The sequence below is a fragment of the Hyperolius riggenbachi genome, chromosome 3 (genome assembly GCF_040937935.1).
Source record: "Hyperolius riggenbachi isolate aHypRig1 chromosome 3, aHypRig1.pri, whole genome shotgun sequence".
Taxonomy (NCBI): Eukaryota; Metazoa; Chordata; class Amphibia; order Anura; family Hyperoliidae; genus Hyperolius; species Hyperolius riggenbachi.
In genome coordinates, this window is record NC_090648.1 from 96,900,164 (window position 1) to 96,926,310 (window position 26,147).

Here is a 26,147-nt window from a genome sequence, read left to right on the forward strand (position 1 = left end):
AGCACAGACCCAACTTCTAGTGGTTAAAGGGAAACTGAAGCAAGAGAGATGAAGAAGCTGACATAATTTTAAACCTTGCCTATTTCCTGGCAGCCCAGCTGGTCCTCTAATACAGCACTCCTAGCCATAGACTCTGAACAAGCAAGCAGGTAACTGGTATTGTTTAAAAGTAAATAAATATGGTAGCTTCCTCATACCTTTTGCTTCAGGTTCCCTTTAATGGACAGCCTGCTTGGTTCTACAGTAAATGCCAGACTCCTTTTTTTTCTCAGTCTAACTCAACCTAATAACATCTTGTGGGATAAAAATCTAAATATTTTTCTTCACTATCGATTCAGTGGCTTCCATAAGTTTAATTGCCACACGTTATAGAACGTGCATACAGTAGAATTCCAGTTAACCAACCAGCACAAATCGCCGGGCGTACTCACCATGGTGAGGGAACAACTTCTTAGGCAGTTTGTGGGCTCTGCTGTGCTAAAAGACTGGGTTCTACGGCTCCCCTGAAGTTAATATACTTCCAGTTACTGTAGTTTAATATTTACACACACAGAACACGCACTTTTCTCATGGCGGACTTAAAGAAAACCTGAACTGAAAATTAAAAGTCAAAATAACCATACACAGGTCATACTTACCTCCCGTGTAGTCTACTCCTCAATCTCTTTCTCCTCTCCTGTGTCCCATTTGTCCACTGTGATCGATGCAATTCTCTGTCCTCCATTTTCAAAATGGCTATTACCCCATAACAGCTTCCTGGTCAGCACACTGTTAAACTGTAACATTGCCCACTTGAGCCATAGGGAAACATGGCACCATCATCTGTCCTCTCAGCTATAACTGACAGCAATGGATATATTTCAGTTCTGACAAAATGTTGTCAGAACTGAAAGGGATCATTGTCAAAAGAAAATGGTGAACTTCTGAGAGGAGCTGATTGCAAGGTAACAATGGAATGTTCATTTGAAGTTAACTGATGTGTTTATTTTAAATAACTTTTCTCAGTTCAGGTTCCCTTTAAAGCACCAGAGCTGCAGCCACTAGGGGGCGCTGAGAGAGAGACCCGCTAGGAGGCGCTGAGAGAGAGAGAGCGCACGCGCAAGAGAGAGCTGTAGTAGCTAGGCCTATTTTTAACATTGCATCTCAAGCATCCAGAAAGCACACTTATCCCCCCAATAGCCGGTCTCCCGTCAATGCCGGATAACCGAGACTCTACTGAAATTGATGAAATAATCTCACCATTTCTTACATGCATTTAGTTTAGGATAAAATATGCAGACACAGTTTTGCCATTGACATTTTATTGAAAATGGTTGTGTTGCTTGGCAAATCCTTTGCATTCAGTACAGAACACAATTTGGTGTATTCTACAGCATAATAGCAGCAGGTTCTGGTATAGGGAAGTTGGTGTGAACCAGTACCCACTATTCTGGGTAACAATATCACAAGTATTCCTCGACACACACACACATATATACTATATATTAGGAGTAGTCCATAATTGTGTTTTGGATACTTTTTAACTATTCCCTTGTGCTTTTACTTTATAACTTTTCATATTTTATCTGAAAACACACTAGAATTTAAATGACTACAAAAAGTCCAGGCATCCCGTGAGCTCAGCACAAGTACCCCCACCTGGAGGTATCACATATGGTGAAGCTGGACTGTGCAATGTGAGGCGTCTCTTCTAACTGCACTGACACACAAGCAGTCCCTAGAGCATACATGTCAAACTCTGGCCCGTGGGCCAAATCTGGCCCTCAGAGCTGTTAAATTTGGCCCCCAAGTGGTTTCCCCTCTTTGCATTATGTTTGGCCCACTCTAGACCACCAGGGAAGCTATATTGGAGCCAAGAACACAAGGGAAGTAATATGGAGGCGGTATGGGGAAAGCACTAAACACTAGGGAACTGTATAGGGAAGGGTGGGAGCCACTAGACACCAGGGAACTGAACAGGGGAGGGAGGACCACTATGCCACCAGAGAACTTTATAAGGCAGGAAGGTGGCCAGTAGACATTGAGGTTGGCCCATGACTAGGTCCCAGTGTTCAATTTTGGCCCACTTTGTATTTGAGCTTGACACCTCTGCACTAGAGGAAGCGATTCCAAATCCTTACATGAAATAAAATAGTGCATCTGATTTGCAAACCTGACCGGCATCTATTTAACCATATAATTCCTCTTTGTTTGTATGCATGAATTGCAGTCAAACAATCACTTATGCACCTACCTTTTATCAGGCCCTGCCAGAGCCGGGACAAGATCCTCCAGCACCCAAGGCTGAGACACCAAAGTGCGCCCCTCCATCCCTCTTACCCCAGCCGTCACATACCAATTGCTATTAGACTAAGAGGTGCCCCAAGGCCCCACCCCCTTAATTTCTAGTTATCTGGCTTGCACTCACTGCCATGTATACTCCTTTGTTATTTCTGCCTGCTTCAAACACAATAGGGGAATGATAGCTGAGTGAGATCTGCACCCCCTCCTACACTGCACCCTGAGGCTGGAGCCTCTCTTGCCTCTGCCTCGGCCCTGCTATGGACTAATGATGCCCAGGAGCGGAATGCAAACAACTGATACCCAATACCACACAATGTTTATAGTAATGCTGTAAAAGACTGAATAACAGCACAGTGGAACAAAAACTGTGTTGCTCTGCTTCCCCAGCTCAATAGCACAGACTGCTGTTACTAATGCTTGGTTTGGAAGCCTAGCCACAACACTGGCTTCTGCCAAGTCTCCTCCCACTCAATGCCACACCTTCCTCCATCCCCACCCACCACTTCTGTGCCACTAGGTCTTTTTCTCAGCCGTTTGGTGACCGCATCGCTTGTACCCTGCAAACATCATGGCCAGTCAGCTGTGGAGTAGGGAGAGGGATTGTATTGGAGTCCATAGCCGGATCATTATTGGACTGTGGGTTTTGCCATTAACAAGCAGAGTCCCGTTTGTGACAGCAAAAAATGCAGCTGCAGTAGTAAGGCTATATAGTGTGCTGCTGAGGTAGTCATGCTGCATAATGGGCAGCCTTACTGCCAGATAGACATGCTATCACTAAAAGAAAACATGCAGGATCAACAGTCCAGGGACACATTAGTAAGGGCCCTTTTCCACGAGCAGCTGATTGGCATTGAAATGACCGTCACACTCTCACAACTGCTCGCTGCTGCTTAGTAAGGGCCGGTTCACTCTCGCTTAAAAATAATGTACCGTCAGGACGTTTTTAAGTTCCACTTAGCGCAGGAAGCGGATTCTAATCCTGTCAGGACGTTTTTTAAGCTCCACTTAGCACAGGAAGCAGATCCTAATGTTAAAAATATAATCCGCATTCACTTGTTAAAAAAAACGGATCCGCTTAGCACGTTATGCTTAGCAGAAGGCAGAGTCCGAACTTGGCACATTTTCCCGGACCAGACGGGAAAATGTATGCATGAAAGCCTATAGGCTAGTTGCCTCGTCCGCTTCGCCCCTTTCGACATAATACTCACGTGTCCCGCCCTCCTACACAGCCCGGTGGCCGGCATAAGCATGGGGATCTCCATTGGGCTGCAAAAGACTAATGGGAATCCTCAACAACAGGGAGAATTCTCATTGGTTCATGGTGGACCAATGAAAATTCTCCCTGTTGCTATGGAGAATTGGCCTAATGCTGCCTATGCAGAGCCCCAAGCTCCTGCCGGCCTCTGGGTGGAATATAAACAGACCGAACGGCGGGATAGGTGAATGGTGATGCGTATGGGTGGACGTGATTGACGCAGGAACGGATGAGAAAAATGTTGCAAGCGGATACAAAATGGACGGAACACATCTGCTTAGCGGATGCACTTACCGTTTCCATTTTGCACCCGCTCTAGTGTGAAACGGCCACAACTGCTCACTAAGCACACAGTTCAGCTGCACGTGGAAAAGGACCCTGAATCAGGCCCTTTGACAAAGAAAAAAAATGAAAATAGCTTACTACAAAATTACTAAATTACAATCATCAGTCTTACAGCAACTATTCAAAAAATATTTACTAACACACACTAGTCTCCCTTTAAGCAGAATGAAAAAAAACAACAACATAATATTCTATTGACAAAAAATAGTAGTATTAAAACTCCATGAAAGCACTTTGTCATTAAAAAACATAATAGGCAATTGATATTACATTATCAATAAAATTCATTTATTCTAAGGCAAACCATGTTTTGTTTGACAGAACATGCAAAAATATTGTTTTTTAATATAAAATATAGCTCATGTTTCAAATATAAAAATATTTATTTTTAAACATTTCTTATCATTTTCTGAAATTAACCAATAAGGACCATCATTTCCCTGTAAAAATCTTCTTTAAAATACAGCAACATGATGAGGTCTGATGTCCGATATAAACAATGCCTAAAAAATGACAAATCTAATCGCCAACTTCCATCACTTGTGTGTAAGCTGCGGGCAGCTCAAACTCAATAAATAGGACACAGGGCTTCAAGTGGAACTAAACTCAGAACTTCCGCTCTAAAAAGGTAAGCCACAGCATGATAACCTTTATGGTAAATTATCTTCATTACAATTTATGGAAATGCTTAAAACCCCGAAGTTTTAACTTGGATTCACTTTCCAAGGAGAACTCAAAGGGTTAAGCATCAGTGTTGATGTACGATGATGATGATAAGGCAGTTTGACCTGGCTAAACAGGCATACAAACACAGAGCAGTTTATTTCATTAATGACTATATGTGGAACAAAGACTTTTCATTGTGTGCTGTGCAAGAGTTTGGGCCAGCTTTAAACACGCAGAAAGCTGAAAGGTAATACAGGACGTTTCTCATACTACCAGGTCGAGCTTTACTGTCACTGTTCAATTTGTTTGCATTATTATGTTTTACAGGACAATATATGTGTAGCATAAAGACTAAGGACTTCTCCTTGGCTTCATAATGGACAAGCCGGAAATTGACTACTAAGATCTCACCATTGATGTCCCTAAGACTAAAAGAAAAAAATGGTCCAGCGCATTGACCTGCAGTCATAAAAAAAAATTGTATTTTCTGGACTGATGTTCCATTTACATCTATAAATATTTCGCTTCTTCCCTTTGTACTTACTAGAAGTATAGAAGGCACATTTTCTGGCAAGCGTACCTGGATGTTAAAGAAGTACCCCAGGCAAACAGCTAAACAAAAAGCTGCAGTATGTATATAAAAAGTAGAACTCAACTGCAAATGGATTTTATAATTATCTCCATCTATCCTTGTTACTCAGACAGACAAAGGCCTCAATTCACTAAGCTTATCTACTGTCTTTAATAACTCTTCTAGAGTTGTTACCATGGTGATCAGGCATGTAGTATTCAGGAAACATTTTACCTCAGGCAAACCTAAAGTTAACTATTCTGTTTTTAAGTTAACTCTTTAATCCTTAAAATAACTCCAGAGTTAAAGACAGGCTGTTCATTAACTGCGTGTGAAAATAACTACAGAAGAGGTAAGGTAAGGAATGAAGAGATAAGATAACTCTCTCACTATGTGGAGGTAAGTTTTCTCTTGCCTTATCTCCAGCATGATCTTAGTGAATTGAGGCCAAAGACATTTATATCGTGCTTTTCGACTGACGGACTCAAAGCAAAAGAGCTGCAGCAACTGGCCACACTCTATAGGCAGTAGCAGTGTTAGGGAGTCTTGCCCAAGGTCTCCTACTGAATAGGTGCTGGCTTACTAATACCCATACACCTCTGCCAGTCTGCACAAGTAGGCACGTGTACCTGCACCTGCATTTTGTATTAAGGTTGCTGTGTAAGTACTCACAAGCACGATTGGAGGCTCACCCCTGCATCATATCCCTGACAGGATAAACTATAAAAAACACATTATACCTCACTTGTGTGTTTCTAGCCACCTCTGTGGTCATTATTCATAGCTAGACTTAATGGTCACGGGTGTGGTTAGAAATGTGTAAGCTTTTGCTGCATCCGTTATTTTGTCTGGGATTTAGCATGTGGCCAAGTTGCCACTTACAAGCCATATAACTGGAGTGTAAAGGGCTGTATAGACCCTTAAAGGGACCTGAAGTGAGAGGCATTTGGACGTCGCCATATGCATTTCCTTTAAAGTGTACACGAGATGAAAAAAAAAAATCATACATACCTGGGGCTCCCTCCAGCCCCCTCCGGCCTAATCGCTCCCTCCGCGCCATCCTCCGCCTCCTGCATCCTGGTATCTTTGGCCAGTCTGGGCCAGCCACGCGCGCTCCCCGCCTCGCTCCCGCAACCAGGAGAGTTCAGCACAGAAAGCTCCCGATGACGGGAGATCAGCAGGGCAGGCACACGTAGGCCCTGAGTGGCAGAAGATCCCGTGAGCCCTTACGGAGAAGGCAGAGGATGGCGCAGAGGGAGCGATCAGGCCGGAGGAAGCCCCAGGTATGTATACATATTTTTTTTTCGGCTCAGGTTTTCTTTAAAACAATTCCAATTACCTGACTGTCCTGCTGGTATTTCTGGCATCAGTAGTGTCTGAATCACACACACCAAACAAACATGTGGTTAATTCAGTCAGACTTCTGTCAGAACCATCTGCTCTTCATGCTTGTTTATTGCCTATGGCTAAATGTATTTGAGCAGTGGTGTAACTAAGGAGCTGGGGGTCCCAGTGTAAGTTTTTATGCCCCAAGCATATGGAGCCAAATCTATTCAGTGCAGTTGCAGTGTCAGAGAGGTGAATTTAAAGTAAGGTAACAGTTAAGTATTACCACTATGCAATGTACATGTAGAGGTGTTAATTACCAGCATAGCACCAATGAAAAGCTAATAAGATGGATGGATGGATGAAGGAGCGTCACTAGTGGGCCCATCTGGTCCAGGGCCCCAGTGCTGCGGTCGCAACCTCTGCATCCCCTATTGCTACGCCACTGTATTAGAGGCAGAGTATCAACAGGACAGCCAGGCAGTTTAGATTGTTCAGAGTAAACTTGAAATGAAAAACGTATGAGATGATTAATTGTGTATGTTTAGTAAAGTAAATAGTATAGTACTGTATATACATATATATAAGTATAAGCCTAATTTTTGACCCAAAAAAAGGGGGTTTTGGCTTATACTTGTGTCACTACTTTACAAGTAACCCCCACAGTGCCCCTACTATGTGCACATTGGTGCAACAACTGAGGGAGACCACCTACTTTAAATTTCCATGGGAGGTCCCAGCTAACCTCATCTCCAGTTGTAGCCTTGGAAGGCATACAGGGACAGTGTCTACTGAGTGGTGAGAATCCTTGCATTCCTCTATAAAGTTTTAGATACATGACTATGTGGCTCTGCATTCCTTGCTTTATCTTTATGCCAGCTTAAACTTTACAACAGGAGTTCTTTGCATGCCCATCTCCATTGTAGTCCTATGTTCTGGCTTATTATTGCAATCTGCTGAATTTATGCTGCCTATTTAATATATGGTTGTGGCCAGCCATGGCTGTGAGTGGTGTTGTGGTTGTGCCACCCCCTGGCTTAAACTCTGGTCAAACTTTTTTTCCTTTTTTTTTTTAGGTAAAAATTGGGTGGTCGGCTTATACTCAGGTCAGCTTATACTCGAGTATATACAGTAATATGCTTGGTTTAAGGGCTTAAAACTTACAGAGCAGCCCCGGAAAACCTGCCTTACTGATCTTTAAAATAAACAGACTTAAAGTGGCACTTAACTCAGAACTTCCTCTCTGCTGTAAAAGATTAGCCACAGCATGATAACCTTATGGGAAAAAAAATCTTCATTACAGTTTATGGAAATTCTACAAAAGTTCTACTTCGTTTAACGTTTGCAGAAGCCACTGAAAGGGTTACATCTCAGTGTTTATTATATAGAGAGCTGCCTTGGCAGTGCTCTCCTGCAGTCTATTCACAGTTGCTGATGAGATATAAGACAGGTTGATCTACCTAAACCAACAGGACACCGATAAGTGAATTTCTTTAGCAACTATATGTGGAATAAAGACTTGTATCGTATGTGTTCAAGTCCACTTTAAAATCCCTTTGAACTTTCCAGCACAAAAACCTTATCAGAAGCCTCTCTCATACTCTATTGCCTTCTATTTACATATTTACTGAATCCGAAGAGCTGTTCCGTGAGCTTATTTGCATAGATGACTCTAGGTTTTTGTTTTTTTTTAACATTTGTTGTACTGGAAAACAGAAAGGGACTTTTTTTTTAGTACATCTAGTAATATATGTACACATGTTTATCTCCTCATGTCACGCCACTTCAGCTACACTTTAAAAGGAAATAAATAGGTCAGCCTCCATATGCCTCTTGCTTTAGGTGCCCTTTAACAATTATAATATAATAAGGAACAGTTCAGCGCTCAACAGGTAATAAACATAGTCCTTCCCAGTGAGAACTCTCACAATTCCTATATCCGATCACCGATTAAACCATAGTCCATAGGCACATCAGTCTTTATAAAAAGGACCAAGTCTTTGTGGCTTGATGCTAATAAGTTGTATTATCTTCATACATTCCCCATAGAGAAACAATGTACGCTCACCAGATTCTGTGGCTAATCCTTTCAGATCAGCAAAAAGCGTGTTTGGCCTTGCCAATTATCATCAATCGCATCCGCTCCAGCAATGCTCCTCAGATATCCGGATACATACAAAGAAAATGAACAGCAATAGCATAATACTGTTTAAATACTCTACAGTTTAAAATTGCCACCAGTGCTCCCAGTTTCCAATTCAAACACCGCGTGTGCCTCCACCTCACGGATACACAAGCCTCTCACCAGATGCGGGCGCCGACCCGTAACAGACCAGCACAACAGCGTTTTTCTATATCAGTAGTGTCGTTTCCTCCAGATTAATACTCCTAGAGCTCAAATACGGTTGTACATAGCGTAATTCCGTTTTATTTAATACATAAGTAAAAATAGTGCACTTACAATTTCCATCTAAAATATGCGCATATAAGATTAAGAACAGGATCCTTCAGCGTCTCGCCCAGGGCGGAGCCTGAGGAGCCGGCGAGACGCTGAAGGATCCTGTTCTTAATCTTATATGCGCATATTTTAGATGGAAATTGTAAGTGCACTACTTTTACTTATGTATTAAATAAAACGGAATTACGCTATGTACAACCGTATTTGAGCTCTAGGAGTATTAATCTGGAGGAAACGACACTACTGATATAGAAAAACGCTGTTGTGCTGGTCTGTTACGGGTCGGCGCCCGCATCTGGTGAGAGGCTTGTGTATCCGTGAGGTGGAGGCACACGCGGTGTTTGAATTGGAAACTGGGAGCACTGGTGGCAATTTTAAACTGTAGAGTATTTAAACAGTATTATGCTATTGCTGTTCATTTTCTTTGTATGTATCCGGATATCTGAGGAGCATTGCTGGAGCGGATGCGATTGATGATAATTGGCAAGGCCAAACACGCTTTTTGCTGATCTGAAAGGATTAGCCACAGAATCTGGTGAGCGTACATTGTTTCTCTATGGGGAATGTATGAAGATAATACAACTTATTAGCATCAAGCCACAAAGACTTGGTCCTTTTTATAAAGACTGATGTGCCTATGGACTATGGTTTAATCGGTGATCGGATATAGGAATTGTGAGAGTTCTCACTGGGAAGGACTATGTTTATTACCTGTTGAGCGCTGAACTGTTCCTTATTATATTATAATTCTGAGTGTAGCACACACTTTTTTGCAGAGAGCGATCCAGGGGCATATTGGGCAGTTTTTTTGGCAGCCAGAAAGTGGAGATTAATTATAGAGGAGCGCATGATATTATTAAGAATTTTAAGCCCTTTAACAATTGCCAACAAGACTGATTGTTAGTGATTATCTTCGGAGACCACTTCACTGGACACGTGTGTTGCTTAGATTCAGCTTTGCAGCCTGTTCTTCTCTGAAGAGAGGAGGTGGGTGGAGCCAGGAATCGGCTGTCACAGCACATCACAATCGTATCAGTTGATAACCATCTAGCACATAACCACCTCTAGCACACAGCTAAAGAATGTGCCACTGGTGAGAGTTCCCTGCCCTGTTTGTGTGATGGTAAAGCAAATGCTATAAAGTGGGCCTGAGAAGAAGAGAGATAAAGAATTGATACTTACCCGGGGCTTCCTCCAGCCCCATGGACACTGTTGCCTCCCTCGCTGTCCTCCCTGCTCTCTTCGTTCATCTGCAATCTCTCCCGGTATTAGGGCTCCAGTCACGTCAGTCAGGGTCTATTGCGCTCCAGTTACAGGGAGCGTTCTGGGCCAGTGCAGTACTGCCTGAGCAATAACGTTAGAGATTACAGAGGAACGGAGCAGCTGGGGAGGACGGCATCGGTGTCCTTGGGGCTGGAAGAAGCCCCAGGTAAGTATCAATTCTGTTTAGGTTCACTTTCACCATCTGCTGTGGTGAGTGTGCGAGTTCCTGAAGTTCTGATTACATTCTTTATATAGCCATGTTGTGTCCTGATCCAGTATATAAAAAGAAAAAAGAAAAACTCAGGAAATCCTAACATTGCTGTGGCCTGGGAGGCAAGGGCTCACAGATAAAAGAACTGTCTGTTTTACTCATAGCAATGAATCAGCTACTCAGTTTCATTGTCTAACTCTAACCTGTGCAGACTACATGAAAGTGATCAGCTGATTGCTTGCCAATCTTAGAACATTCCATGAAATGTCCTAAAACAGGTAGAGATTCCTAATGGTACTCCTCTGTAGTTGCAGCTCAGCCTCACGTTGCTGTCAATTCACAGCCACCACCTGATTCCTCTTCTTGTGGAGGCAGCCAAGACCAATCAAAGGACTGGAAAAAAATAAATAAGGAGAATTAGTGCTGCATTTAAAATTCTGCAATAATAAAAAAAAAGACATTTTTATTTAAAAAAAACACAAACATTTAAATTAATAAAAAAAAACAACAACCTTGCAGCAGCAATCAGATGCCGCCAACAGAAAGCGCTCTTGATGGCCAGAAAAGGAGGGCAGATTCGCTTGTATGCTAAGTTGTATGGCCATGCAGCACACTGTTAAAGATGCAGTGTGCTGAATTGTAAAAAAATGAACTGGTCACTAGGGTGGTGTAAGCCTGTGGTCCTAAAGCGGTTATATTTACTTCTGCTTAAAGTGGATCCCAGATGAACTTTTACTGATTGCATAATTGTGTTCCTTTCCTATTGTTTATAGGGCATTCCTCAAGCCAAATACTTTTTTGTTTTTGTTTTAAAGAGAACCCGAGGTGGGATTTAATTATGTTAGTGGGGCACAGAGGCTGGTTGTGCACACTAACACCAGCCTCTGTTGCCCCATGGTGTGCCTCCAGGACCCCCCTGCGCGCCGCTATACCACCCGCAGTGCTAGCGACACGCAGCGTGTCGCCAGCACAAATGTTTACCTAAGCATGTCTGTTAGCGCCGCTCCCCCGCCTCCTCTGTATCGGCGCTACCCGCCCACGTCACTTCCCTCCAATCAGCGGGAGGGAAGGGACGCGGGCGGGTAGCGCCGATACAGAGGAGGCGGGGGAGCGGCGCTAACAAACAGGCTTAGGTAAACATTGTGCTGGCGACACGCTGTGTGTCGCTAGCACTGCGGGGGGTATAGCGGCGCGCAGGGGGGGGGGGGCTTGGAGGCACACCATGGGGCAACAGAGGCTGGTGTTAGTGTGCACAACCAGCCTCTGTGCCCCACTAACATAATTAAATCCCACCTCGGGTTCTCTTTAATACTCTAATTCCCTATAACCGAAAGAAGCCACGCCCACAGGTTTTCAGAGAGCCAAGGCACTTTCAGGCAGTAGCAAGGGCTCATGGGAGCTCAGTCTGGGCAGGAGGAGGGGGAGGTATTACTAGCCAGAGATTTCAGAGGCAGATGTGAGGAGGGAGGAGGAGGGGGGAATTAGGTTTTTTTGCTCAAGGTGCAGATAAGCCTGCTTCTGTGTAATGTTTACAAACAACATGGCTGCTGTCATTGTATCACAGGAATAATCAATCATATTCTATTAAAGCTGTTTGCAGCTAGATTTGCTGTGTAAAGTATCTAAACTTTAGATAAGATATTTACACAAGTTACTTGTTATAGTTAGTTTTTCATCTCGGATCTGCTTTAAAGAGACTCCGTAACAAAAATTGCATTCTATTTTTTATCATCCTACAAGTTCCAAAAGCTATTCTAATGTGCTCTGGCTTACTGCAGCACGTTCTACTATCACCATCTCTGTAATAAATCAACTTATCTCTCTCTTGTCAGACTTGTCAGCCTGTGTCTGGAAGGCTGCCAAGTTCTTCAGTGTTGTGGTTCTGTGATGCATCTCCCCCCTCCAGGCCCCTCTCTGCACACTGCCTGTGTATTATTTAGATTAGAGCAGCTTCTCTCTTCTCTCTTATCTTTTACAAGCTGGATAAATCCTCCTCTGAGCTGGCTGGGCTTTCATGTACTGAGGAATTACATACAGGCAGAGCTGTCTGCACTCTGCAGGAAGAAACAGCCTGACACTTCAGTGGAAGATAGCTGCAGGGGGAAAGAAACACACAAATGTTCTCTTGAGATTCAAAAGGAAGGGTGTATACAGCCTGATTGTGTATGGATGTATTTTCTATGTGTGGACATACTGTACATCAACCTACTTCCCGGTAAGATGCACTGTCTTTCCCAGGAGAGGAAGTTAGGATGTGTGCTCCTAATCCATTGATAGGTTTGATGCAATGAATGTGTTTGCATGTCTGCACTATGCATGTTACAGGGCCAGAGTTAGGACACCTATGTTTACTTGGGTACTTCTGCGCAGTATAGGTGATTAAGCATAAGAATGCATTCTTCTGTGAACTAAAAGCCTGGCTTTTAATTTAGCTGTAGGGATAACAGTTGTGCCTGGATGAGTGAATCTGTGAATGCAATTGTTTGAACATTTGCATGTGAGTGTGCGAAGGGTTAATAGATTTTTGCTGTTTTTTTAGCCACACCCCCTTCAGCACCTCCCTTTCCCTAATAATTTATTTAATGTCCTAACTAGAGGCGATGTGCCTGGATATATGTATGTTTATTCTTATCATTGACCCCTGTGGCTAGGGTCCAATTCGGTGCACTCCCCCTTCCCCTGTATGTTTGTCAGCATGCAGACAGCTTATGCTGGTGTATGCGCATTGTGCACATGGACACATAACGTTAGCTCCCTTGTGCGATTGGTAAGATGCACTATCTGTCCCAGGAGAGGACGTCAGGATGTGTGCTCCTAATCCATTGATAGGTTTGATGCAATGAATGTGTTTGCATGTCTGCACTATGCATGTTACAGGGCCAGAGTTAGGACACCTATGTTTACCTGGGTACTTCTGCGCAGTATAGGTGATTAAGCATAAGAATGCATTCTTCTGTGAACTAAAAGCCTGGCTTTTAATTTAGCTGTAGGGATAACAGTTGTGCCTGGATGAGTGAATCTGTGAATGCAATTGTTTGAACATTTGCATGCGAGTGTGCGAAGGGTTAATAGATTTTTACTTCCTGTTTTGGTGGCCATTTTGTTTGTTTATAAACAAACTTTTTAAAACTGTTTTTAACCACTTTTAATTCGGCGAGGAGCGGCGAAATTGTGACAGAGGGGAATAGAAGATGTCCCCTAACGCACTGATATGTTTACTTTTGTGCGATTTTAACAATACAGATTCTCTTTAAAGCTGATTTTCCATCAGGGACAAGAATGATACAGTGGCAGAGGTGTTGCAGGCTATACTCACCATAAGGCTGCAGTCTGGCTCCTCCAATAAACTTTTCATGGATGACTCCAGGTCTCCACACAGCCTGCGTGACTCTATAACAAGATCCTCACTGTGGGAAGATACACAGAACATCCAAAGCAGTGCATTATTAACAGCGCTGGTCATATTACTGAATACAGCCAAGTACAAATATATAACTGCTTTCCTTGAAAATAAGAGAAATACAGAAATCCTCACACCATCATGAAGCAGATACTCCTCTCCATGCAGATCAGATGTTTCTGACTGAAGTCTGGTTTTATTAGCTGCATGCTTGTTTCAGGTGTGTGATTCAGACAGTACTGATGTCAGAAAGATGAGCAGGAATGCCAAGCAACTGGTATTGTTTAAATGGCAATAAATATGTCAGCCTCCATATTCCTCTCTCCACAGATGTCCTTTAAAGGGAACCTGAGGTGAGAGTGATATGGAGGCTGCCATATTTATTTCCTTTTTAAACAATACCAGTTGCCTGGCAGCCCCCCTGATCCTGTGTCTCTAATACTTTTAGCCCCAGACCCTGAACACGTATATGCAGATCAGGTACTCCGACTCAGCTGACTCTGGTTTTACTGGATTAGCCATATGCTTGCTCCAGGGTTTTGACTCAGACACTACGTATGCCAGAAGATCATCAGGACTGCCAGGCAACTGGTATTGTTTACAAGGAAATAACTATGGCAGCCTCCATATTCCTCTCACCTCAGGTTCCCTTTAAAGAGACTCTGAAGTGAGTGAACCAGCATGTGTTTACTGTAAAGCACCTTACATAGTGCTAAACCGCTGCCAAACGGGTTTTTACCCCCCTGCAAAATCCACGACTTTCTTGCCTCCATGCGTGTCAATCGCCACACGGATCTCCGCCTCTACCCTGCCCCTCTCTGTGTACGCAGATTGAGAGGGGCGAGGAGAGGCGGCGATCAGCGGGGATTGACGCGCTAAGAGGCAGAGCTACAGGGCTAAGCTCTGCCTCTTCAGGAAGCGCTCCCCTGAGTTTACAGAGGGGATTTTGGGGTATAAACCCCTTGTTTTGCTGCGGGATAGCGGCGGTTTAGTACTATGTAAGGTGCTTTACAGTAAACACATGCTGGTTTACTCACTTCAGTCTCTCTTTAAAGAGACTCTGAAGCGAGAATAAATCAAGCGAGAATAAATCTCGCTTCAGAGCTCATAGTTAGCAGGGGCACGTGTGCCCCTGCTAAACCGACGCAATAGCGCCGCTAAACAGGGGTCCCTTGACCCCCAAACCCCCCACTGCGACACTTGGTCGCAGACTTGGTCGCTCCTGGAGGCAGGGCTAACGGCTGCAGCCCTGCCTCCAGTCGCGTCTATCAGCGGCAGATTTCCGCCTCTCCCCCGCCCCTCTCAGTGAAGGAAGACTGAGAGGGGCGGGGGAGAGGCGGAGATACGTGCTGACAGACGCGCGTGGGGCAGGGCTGCGGCGGTTAGCCCTGCCCCAACCAGGAAGCGCTCCCCCGCATTACGGAGGGGATTTGGGGGATCAGGGACCCCCGTTAAGCCGCGGGATAGCGGCGGTTTAGCAAGGGTACATGTGCCCCTGCTATCTATGAGGTCTGAAGCGAGATTTATTCTCGCTTCAGACTCTCTTTAAGCCACTGATCCAGAACTAGAAGGCACATCAATTGCTCTGACTAAAGTTTGATCAAATTAGCCGCATGCTTGTTCTGGGTGTGCAAATCAAATACTGCTGCCAGAAAGATCAGCAGGTCAGCCAGGAAATTGCCAGCACTCAAAAGAAATTAAACACAGCATATCATGCTCACTACTCGGTTACAAGTGTAAATGAACTTGCTGCCTGCTGACCTTCAGCCTGTGATGTCACAACAGCAGCCTGGCTGCAGCAGCGACATCCATCTATTTATGCATGAAATAACCATTAGACAAACTGCATCTGCTGAAAGGATCGGCCCACACTTGTTTCAAAACCGTATCATTGGCTCTGTTTTTTTACCCTGGACAAAAACGGAGCAACGGATACCAATGTTAAAAATAGCGGCCGTCTTCACACACTTCAAAAAACGAATCTGTGTGCATTCCGGGGGATCCGTGGGCTCCGTTTTAGAAAACGGAGAGTCCGGATTTGCCACATTTTCACAATGCCTGGATACCCGCAGAGGCAATGAAAGGCAATACAAACACTGATCTCCCTCTACACAGTGAACTTTGCACACGAAACGGATCCTAAAGCAGATTGCCTGCTGCCTGCTCCTCCCCTCAGCATCAGCTTTGTGGACCTCTTTATCCAATAGAAACACACGGGAAGTACTCGTTTTTGACATGTTTAAACAGACTGGAAACATATGCTGCAAAAGCACAACATTTAGAAAAACGGATCCGTTTAAAACGCATTCCGATCTGCAACTTGACAAGTGTGGACCGACCATAATGCAGTAAAGAGGAACACACAGGCAGGGACTGCCATGTATGGTTTCAACCAGTAACCCATGGAAGACTGATCAATAAACATGACATTTTTCACTGATGCTTTAGGCGCATCCACATAAAGTCTCCCCTGCTAATTTGGTTTCTCATGGCTCTGCTTTAGCCTCCAATTAACCTGAATTGCTGGATTTGCCATTCATTTATGTTCTGAAACTCTTACCTTTAATTCTCTCTGGTGCTAAAAGCTTTATTTCCACAAATCTAACAAACAGCAACTCTAACCAGGTAACCATAAATATATGCAGACGGTATGCAAGTGTCACAGACAAATGGTATGACATTTCTGTCCCTCAGCCCTACCTAATGCCACTGGCTGGAGTTATTGGTTGGATTTATGGATGAATAGAGTTGGTGAATGTCACTCTACTGGCACACTCCAAGGTTTACCAGTTCTATTATAAAAGGCATTTCACAAAAACTGCACACTTCTAAATTCTCTATCCCCAAAACCCCTGAGTGCAAAATGCTATTTCCCCTCACTCACCCCATAACTCCACTCCTGGTGTAAAATACTATTCCCCAGCGCCCAGAGCAAAACACGATCTCCCCGGTGCTAAATAACCCCTACATACCTAGAATAAGCCACCCACTGCAAATGGCTTCCAAACACAAAATATGTCCAGTTGAAGCAACCTCATTTTACTTCAGACATCTGTTTTGATAGGAGGCAGATGATTTCCTACTGCTTTTATTTTCAAGCAACAATTACCTAAACAGTTCATATATAAATTCCAGGCAAAATAAAAATGGACAGTGCAGTGTCCCAATCACCTCCCAACTTAGCTATGCTCCCTGGGGCCCTTGCAGAATCTATGTCAGTGTAGCACCTCACCTACCCACCAGCACTGGTTAGACTCTACTCTGCCAAAGACTTTGCAGAGGCCCCAGGGAGCAACAGTTAAAATGGGGGGAAGACACCTTGTGGGCCCCTAGAGGCTCTGGGGCCCTCGAGCAATTTACCTCCCCCTTTACCTCTATGGTAGCACTGGCCCTGGACACATACTGTGTCTTTTAATTGGCTGACTGGCTGTGCTCTGCAGGCAAGATTAATTTCAGGTGCTTTTTGGTGAGTTGGCATTGCCTTCCTATGTTTTTTGCATTCAATTCTACTAGTAGTAGTGGGTGATTTCTCTGGTGGGGAGGGCACTAGGAGGGCCGTCCATTCTACACAGTAAAACAATAATGGTATCTGGGAGCAACACGCTTTTTTTTTTTTACAACCAAATTAAACTTCAAGGCTTTATTAGTTCCTCCTGAGGCAAACAAACAGTAAAACTGTTTTCAAACAGTCTTGAAAAAGCCCAAATCACAGGGCGAAACGATCATCGACCCTCCTCCGTACCTTGCTTTGATGTCTTGCGCCGATAAATCTATGGTTTTTACTGTAATTTGTTTGCTTCAAGCGGAACTATTAAAGCCTTGAAGTTGAATTTGGTTGAAAAAAAGTGTGTTTCTACCGGATACTATTCTTCTTTTACTGCATATTGAGTTGTTCTCTGATCTGGATGTTGCAGCGCAAGGATGTATTAAGAAGTTGATGGGCAAATATTGGGTGCACTACACTTTGCCTCTGTTACAATATATCTGTTTATTCTACCCCTTGAGGTGTAGCGTGCGGTTGGGGGTCCCAAGTGGTCACAGAGCTCCCTCGACAAATATACGGACATCTTAAAGGAATACTATCGATCTATGCATTTATTTTTAAATGCTGTATGTTGTAGCACACATTAGGACAAGTACTAGGAGCAATTTGATTCCTCACACAGCTGTTCCTCTCAGCTGTAAAATCCTCCATCAGTTTTGGATACAAAATGTATCTAATAGGGCTCCCAGAGGGCTAGACCATGTCTCTGCACAGGGGAGTTGCTATCAACTCCTCAGTTTATAGTTTAATTATCACCTTGCTGAAATAATCTTATTGATATGGTGGTAAGGGGTTAAAGATTCTAGCAATGTGTGTTTATTATCTTTGCTTCTCTTGACTGATAAAGATACTAATAATGCTAATTGTAAACAGTGGTCTGCCCCTCTCAGCAGCTTGTAAAGTGGATGCAGCCTGGAGTGAATCACCACAAGCAGGCAGCCAGGCAACCAGTCTGAGTGTAAACACAGACTAGTGTTATAGCTAGTTATATTCCAGCAATATTACAGCTCATTTAGTTGCCTGTTACAACCTCAGATCAGCCCATTTCTCCTCATGTCTCCTGCATGCTGTGAGTGACACAGTGAAATATATTTGTGAGCTGTGTGAGAAATGAATTTTTAAGCAGGGATAGAGACCTGGGTGAATAAATAAAGTGCCCCTAGCACTGGTGGTAATGTTTACACTAATATAGAGTATTAAAAAAAAAAGTCGATTCAATCGATAGTATTCCTTTAATACGGTAAGAGCACCCTCCAGCTCATTTATACATTGGTTTTGGAAACTTTGCTTATGCTCCAGCTAGGCTAAAAAAAAAGAAAAGGTATTTGAGCTTTGTCATTTCTAGTGAATATGCAGTTGACAGTGAGTTAGGGTAAGGCAGAAGAGGTGTAAATAACTGTGGAAACTGGCTATAAAGACATGCGGCACCACTTACCACCTCATGATGTTCTCTTGCACTGGGGGATTCGGAAGAGTTGGCGGATTTACTGGACCTCGCACTTTACTCTGCATAGAAAGAGAAGAGAGATTAGTGAAAAATGAGACATTTCAGTTGTATTGATTGTATTTTAATGCCGCTTACAACAGCCAAGTGAAAGATAAATGGCAACAACACCTGAAAAATCCTGATTGCAATATACCACTCCAAGTCGCCAAAAAATGTGGGGTAGTAGTGTGTCATCACTGAAAGCATTATGACATCTCAGTGTGACATTACATTATATAGAGGGTAAAATTTAGGGCTTTCATTTGGCTCCCATATAAGGAAAAATATCAGGGCACGCCCACCCTGGGCCTGGTACTGCAGTGCAACCAATACCCTGTGGCCTCGAATGACATCACAGAAGCACCATTAACTGGGCAAATGTGGCTGTAGACTATAAAAGGAAGTAAGGCCCTCTTATCCTAGTGGTGACAAACCGGCGATAAAAGCAGATAACATTATGTGACTTCTGGTATTTTTCCATCCTTACACAAGCAATCCTGAGTAGATCCCACAGTTCCTGCTGTCTCTTCTCCTGCCTCTTTACCACCATTTTCTCATCTTCTCTCATCAGGTTCATGACCTCCTTCACCCGGGGAGCGAGTTCCAGGGCTTTCCTCTTACACGTGACCGTCTTACTGGAGGACAGAAAAAGAACATACATAAATATTCATCCCTGTGCCTTAAAACCCTGTCCCACCTTCCTTGACTGTTCACCGTTGATAAAAGGTGAATTGAGGACTATGTCATTACTCACACAATCCCCATATTTGATGCAGCAGTTGCATAGAAATTTCCTTTCAAATAAGTCAGTCATGTGACCCAGGGATCGCTTTAGCTGTCAAAACAATGATCTTCCCCAGCACAGAGCCAATCTTCTGTCAGCACAGTGTTCTCTTCCTATCCAGTACCTGTCTGCCTTGTGTGTAATAAACCCAACCGCAATCTCAGATCTGCACACGAGCTTCTTCTATGCTCTTCTACAATTACCTCCTCACATTCACGTGTACAAGACTTCTCACGTGCCTCACCCCTCCTCTGGAATGCCCTTCCACAACACATCCGCCACTCTCCCACCTTTGAAATCTTTAAACGCTCCCTCAAAACCCACCTTTTCCGACAAGCATATTCTCTAGCTTAGGCCATGCACCCACTAAATAACCTAATTGCGCACTGCCTGTACATATACTGTATACTTCCCCCACCTCTTGTTTCCACCCCATTCCTTTAGATTGTAAGCTCGCAAGGGCAGGGCTCTCACCCTTTTGTGTCATGGAATGTTATTAATTTAATTGCTTGCACACTGTTAGACATTTATACATTTTAGTCATCCTGTTAAATCAAATTGTAACCAGCAGTGCTGTATCTTGTATCAGTGTTCATATTTGATGTATCTCATTGTCTGTATCATTATGTATCCCTTGTTTGTTTTCTTACATTGTACAGCGCCACGGAATATGTTGGCGCTTTATAAATAAATAAATAATAATAATAATAAAGCGTTTAACCCTTCACACACCCAATCTAGCATCTTTATAAAAGTTGTTTGCGCCTCTCTGGCTGAAATCAGAAACCATATTTCACTGCTCTTTTATTTAACCCCTTTCAAAAGACACGAGGATAAAGGAAGGCTTAACATCTGTAAGGGAAACAAGTGCCCATGGGATGTACTTACCTCAGGAAGATGAAGCCTCTGGATCCTAATAAGGCTTCCCCCTGTCCTCAGCCTGCCCCATTCAGCGCTGGCACCCCAGGACATTACAAAAACAATCCCAGTTGGGGTGCACACATGGGCAGTAGTGGCTTCCCGCTCAGGTTCCTGCAGAAATAATCAAGTGGGATCGGTTCCACTCTACAGCACAGGCACAAGGCGTTCGCATCTGCACAGTAGAGCAGACCTGATCAGACTTGGCTATTTCCGCCAGAGCCACTACTGCACATGCAATCATCAGGCCTCCCCTCAAAAAAACCTTCCCTGAACCCAGATGCAATGACCAGCTACAGACCTGTCTCTAACCTTCCCTTTCTGGGTAAGGTAATTGAAAAAGCCGTATACCTCCAGCTAGAAGCCAACATCTTACAAAACAACATTTATGACCCATTCCAGTCTGGCTTCAGGAAACATCACAGCACTGGAACTGCCCTCACCCAAATATGCAACCACCTGCTCATGGCAAGAGACAGAGGAGAGTGCTCGATCCTCATACTGCTAGACCTTTCTGCAACCTTTGATACAGCTGACCATGACATCTTGATAAGCAGGCTACAGGAATACTGCGGCATTGAGGGCATAGTTCTTCAGTGGTTCCAATCCTTCTTGAGTGGCAGAACCCAAAAAGTGCCTATGGGGCCCTTCCTGTCCACCTCCGTACCACTTAAGTGTGGGGTGTCCCAGGGCTCAATCTTTTCTCACCTGCTTTTCACAATTTACATGTTACCTCTTGGAAAACTAATCCAAAAACATGGCCTGACATACCACTGCTATGCTTATGACACCCAACTATATCTTTGGAGCAGCTAAATATTACTTTGCTCCACTGAAGAAGGGTAGGAGAAGACCTGCTACCATCACTATGGTTATGTCACTTAGTTTGCGACTGTTCAGTAAATGTTAAATCTTAATAAACAATTTGGCCTAAGGCTTAGACAATGGTCTCTATTCACAAAACTTCTCATAAATTACTTATCACTTACGGTAATTGATAAAAATTAACCTTTAAAGGGACTCCGAGCAGTGCAGAAACTATGGAAAGATGCATATCATTTTAAAGCTCTCTTTCTCCTCTTTCCAATGATATATAAACCGCCGCCCTACACCTTTTAGTTTTCGCTATTTTCGCTATTGAAATTGCCGCGCCCGCGATTTCAATCGCGAAAATAGAGAAAACTAAAAGGCGTAGGGTGACGATTTAGGTGTCGTCAGAAAGAGGAGAAAGAGAGCTTTAAAATGATATCCATCTTTCCATAGTTACATTGTATTACACAGAGCGACTTTTTCCTAAAGTCAGCACTGGGGAAAGTGTCGTCCTGTGTAATACAAGTAACTATGGAAAGATGGATATCGTTTTAAAGCTCTCCTTCTCCTCTTTCTGGCGACACCTAAATAGTCAATCTACGCCTTTTAGTTTTCTCTATTTTCGCGATTGAAATCGCAGCCGCTGCAATTTCAATCGCGAAAATTAAAAGGCGTAGGGCGGTGGTTTATATATCATTGGAAAAAGGAGAAAGAGAGCTTTAAAATGATATGCATCTTTCCATAGTTTCTGCACTGCTCGGAGTCCCTTTAAGCACATTAACAAGCAAAATAATAACTCAAATGAAGTTTTTCCTGATTAACTTCATTTCAATATTACTTTTCTTATCTTAATTATATTATATTTTTGGTCTTTGGGAGCAAAAAATGATTTTAGTGCAAAACCCCAAAAAATCTGTGCATTGCAAAATGTCTGAAATTTCACATCATAATTCTGAATTTTGGTGCAAAATTAACACTTTGCTTAATTGGAGCTCGTCACTACTCAGGCACATACCTGAGTTGATCGTATATTAGTGTTACTCTCTTCTCAAAGCTCTGGATAGCCTGAAGGAGGAGTCGCACCATTTCCTGACTGTCCCCTCCCGTTCTCTGATCTGTGGAGAGAGAAGTGTGAGGACAGGTGATGGGGGCGGGCTCAGCATCTGCGGATGTCATGAGAACCAATAAGAGAGCAGCGCAAGCTCAGCCTACCTCTCGGCCTCTCTCGTAGTTTCCGGAAGAGATCCCTGGCTTGCTCCTCTCTGTAAATACACAGCACACAACAGCAGATTTGTGACAGGTTTTATTTTACTGTGGCACAGCTGTAAGGGCTCGTTCACAACATGACACACGCACACGGAAGCGCGTATGATGTGTGACACATAAAAACGGCAGAAGGGCATAGACAGCCCTTCTGACGTTCACATCATAGGCGCTGCGCTGCAGCAGTGCGATGCACTATGATGCGCTTGCGTACTGCTGCATGTGTTCTGTCCGCAAGTGCAGCGCTTACCCATTCACTGTAATGAATGGGATAAGCAGAGCAGTGCAAATGGCGTGCTATTGTACGCGCTGCACTCCGATCGCACAGCCATCTGCGCATGCTGATGTAGACGAGCCCTAAGGAAGCAAATGTAAATATTTTCCATACAGCTAAACAACTGTATTATGGCACTTAAGACATACTTCCAATTTTAAAAGATAATTGTGCTTAAACAGAGGGTGGGGCTCCAATGCCACAATCTATGTAATGACCAATCCGTCATCTGTAGCTCCTTTTCTACCTACTAGTTTCTTTAGAGTAAACAATATCATTACTGTTTACAACTGCCAGTGTGGACTGGGTGGGGATTATGCCTAATTGGCCAGATCTCTCTATTCGGACATCCTAGGCAGGAGGTCCAGTTTAAGCTTTCTGAGGCACTTTTGGGGCATATACTTTAGATATCTGTACTTTTGTCGACTGTGTTGGATTCAAATGGACCATTGCTATTTTTCCCCCTATGCATTTGTCTTCATGCACTGTGCATGCTATGCCTCCTATTCAAAAGCAAACTGCCTTGTTCAAAGTAGAAGGAGATGGGAGTTGGTGTGTCAATTATTATTACTGATTCGTATTTATATAGCGCTGACATCTTCCACAGGGTTTACATCTGTATTGGTTTATGCACTTTTAGCACAAGGCACTCGCACTAAGCTCTTTTCGGTTACCACTGACGAAGCCCACATTTTAGGGGGGTGAAACATGTAGGATTTTTTTATGTAGGGTGTTAACTGTATTGTCTATTTAACAGTGTGAATTGAGGTCACACCTACTGCCAATATACTGGGGTTGTCAAACTTCACAAAGCCTCAATCCATTCTGTATCTCACTTCACAAATATGTCTAGTAGAGGTACCAATGTTTTGGTTTTTATCACATTTATTAAAAGTTTTAGGTCTTAGTCTCCTCTTATAAGGTTAAAACTTGTGGATAAGCACTTCAGCCAGACAATGGCATTTTTTACAGGCGGTCTAAATGACAAACATTCTTGTCCTGTTAACATTAATGAAATCCCTTACATTGGTGTTCTTAGATCTGACCCATTAGGTGACCTATTTGAGTGAGGATCTGATCACTTACAGGTCATCCAGAGTACCGCGGTGTCTTCTACCCAGAGGATTTCTTTGGAGATCCACACTTTCTGTCTGCAAGACCATCATTTTCTCCACTAAGTGCTGCACTTCCTGCTCCTGAGAATGTTAAAAACAGTTGCAGCCAATAATTAATATGGATTTTTTTCCTCAAGAAATCTGTAGTCTTTGTTAACAGTATAAAAATACTGATTTACGACAACACCACTTAAATATTCATGTGCCCCAATATCATAAGAACTTATCGAGTTTATTGCACGTTTCACTTTATCAAATTGTACAAGGTATTTCCTTCATAAAAACGTGGCTAATTTTGTAAAGGAAATCTGTAAGGAAACAAAAAAAAAAATGCATCTTACCCGGGGCTTCTACTGGCCCCCTGCAGATGTCCTGTGCCCGCGCTGGGACAAACCTCAGGTCCCCTGCCACGGCTCAGCAACGTTTTCGGCGACTGAGCCTGTTGCTGACCACTGCGCCTGCACGGCCCTGGCCGTGCGCGTCCTCGTTTGCGTCCCATGTGTAGGCGCAGTACAAGGTTTTCTGAACGCGTATACACCAACCAAGCGCAGTAGCATGGAACTTGCAAGTTGGCAATACCAAGAGTGAGTAGTGGGGGGGGGGGGTTGGATACGATGACGGAGGACCGTTTTGACCCGGCGCAGGATGTCTGCAGGAGGCCGGTATAAGCCCCAGGTGAGTTAAACTCTTTTTTTAAAGTCCTTACAGGTTTCCTTTAATAGTGAATTATAACCAATGCCTGAAGTACGTTTCGCTGCCAAATCCTGCTTTCTTAGAGGCTCAGCAAGAAAATATAGCTTCCTATACATTTCTTTACAGCCAAGTGAGAGTACAGCTAATATCCAAAGATGGGGATCAAAGTCATCATGATCTAATACTATAAGTAGGTTCCAAAGAGACTCAAAGAGCAAAAATTAAATCTCCAGGATAATTATTTAATTAGATTCATATACAATCCCAATTGTCTTCTGATCCAGTTCTGTGCTCTTTGGAATCAACTACTAAATAGCACTAGATTATGATGGCTTTGATCTCCATCTACAGATATTAGCTGTATACTCAATTGACTGTAAAGAAGAGTATATGAAGCTAGATTTTCTCGGATCTGAGGAAGCTGCATTTTCATAGAGAAACATGTGTCAAGCATTGGTTATGTAACGCACTATGAATATTACAATATTAGCCTTCGTTTTGTGAAGGAAATTTCTTGTACAATTTGATGAAGTGAAATAAACGTGATCTGTTCTTATGGTATTTTACAAGTATATTGAAGTGGTGTTGTTGTAAACCCCTATTTTTGTACTGTTAGCAGAGCCTTGGAATATTCTAGCAGTACAGGCAGAGGAGCTGCTTATGCAGAATCTTCTTCCAGTAGATGTTTTCCACTAACATTCCTACAGAAGGTGGCCTGTAACATGATGCAATGACAAATGACAAATTCATAACAACTCACAGCAGCCAGTGACAGCGTGACATTTAATGCTACCCTTGTGGTGTTGCATCTCCTCTGGGTGATCCAAATTCCTCTTGTATGCTTTAATAACAGGTGTGAAAACTGCAGCTGAATCCGTCCCTAGAATGTGTGTATGTGTATACAAGCATGTGTGCCTGCGTGTGTGTTTGTGCGTGTGTCTGTGCGTGTACAAGCATGTATGCCCGATTGTGAATATGCGTGTCTGTGCGTGTACAAGCGTGTATGCCTGATTGTGAATATGCGTGTCTGTGCGTGTACAAGCGTGTATGCCTGATTGTGAATATGCGTGTCTGTGCGTGTACAAGCGTGTATGCCTGATTGTGAATATGCGTGTCTGTGCGTGTACAAGCGTGTATGCCTGATTGTGAATATGCGTGTCTGTGCGTGTACAAGCGTGTATGCCTGATTGTGAATATGCGTGTCTGTGCATGTACAAGCGTGTATGCCTGATTGTGAATATGCGTGTCTGTGCGTGTACAAGCGTGTATGCCTGATTGTGAATATGCGTGTGTCTGTGCGTGTACAAGCATGTATGCCCGATTGTGAATATGCGTGTGTGCGTGTACAAGCATGTATGCCTGATTGTGAATATGCGTGTCTGTGCGTGTACAAGCATGTATGCCTGATTGTGAATATGCGTGTGTGCGTGTACAAGCATGTATGCCTGATTGTGAATATGCGTGTCTGTGCGTGTACAAGCA

General features: G+C 43.5%; 1 protein-coding gene across 1 annotated transcript in view; it reads right to left on the minus strand.

The window, feature by feature from the left end:
* Positions 1 to 9,627: 9,627 nt before the first annotated feature.
* The window catches only part of IKBKB (inhibitor of nuclear factor kappa B kinase subunit beta), a 61,838-nt gene continuing 45,318 nt past the window's right edge, over positions 9,628 to 26,147 (minus strand). The window contains exons 16-22 of the mRNA XM_068272287.1: positions 23,944 to 24,053; positions 22,533 to 22,582; positions 22,336 to 22,435; positions 19,296 to 19,443; positions 18,758 to 18,828; positions 13,695 to 13,785; positions 9,628 to 10,771 (exon numbers count right to left, since the gene is read on the minus strand). Of these exons, the coding sequence (XP_068128388.1) occupies positions 10,700 to 10,771; positions 13,695 to 13,785; positions 18,758 to 18,828; positions 19,296 to 19,443; positions 22,336 to 22,435; positions 22,533 to 22,582; positions 23,944 to 24,053 (642 nt within the window). The 3' untranslated portion in view covers positions 9,628 to 10,699. The remainder of the gene's footprint in view (positions 10,772 to 13,694; positions 13,786 to 18,757; positions 18,829 to 19,295; positions 19,444 to 22,335; positions 22,436 to 22,532; positions 22,583 to 23,943; positions 24,054 to 26,147) is intronic.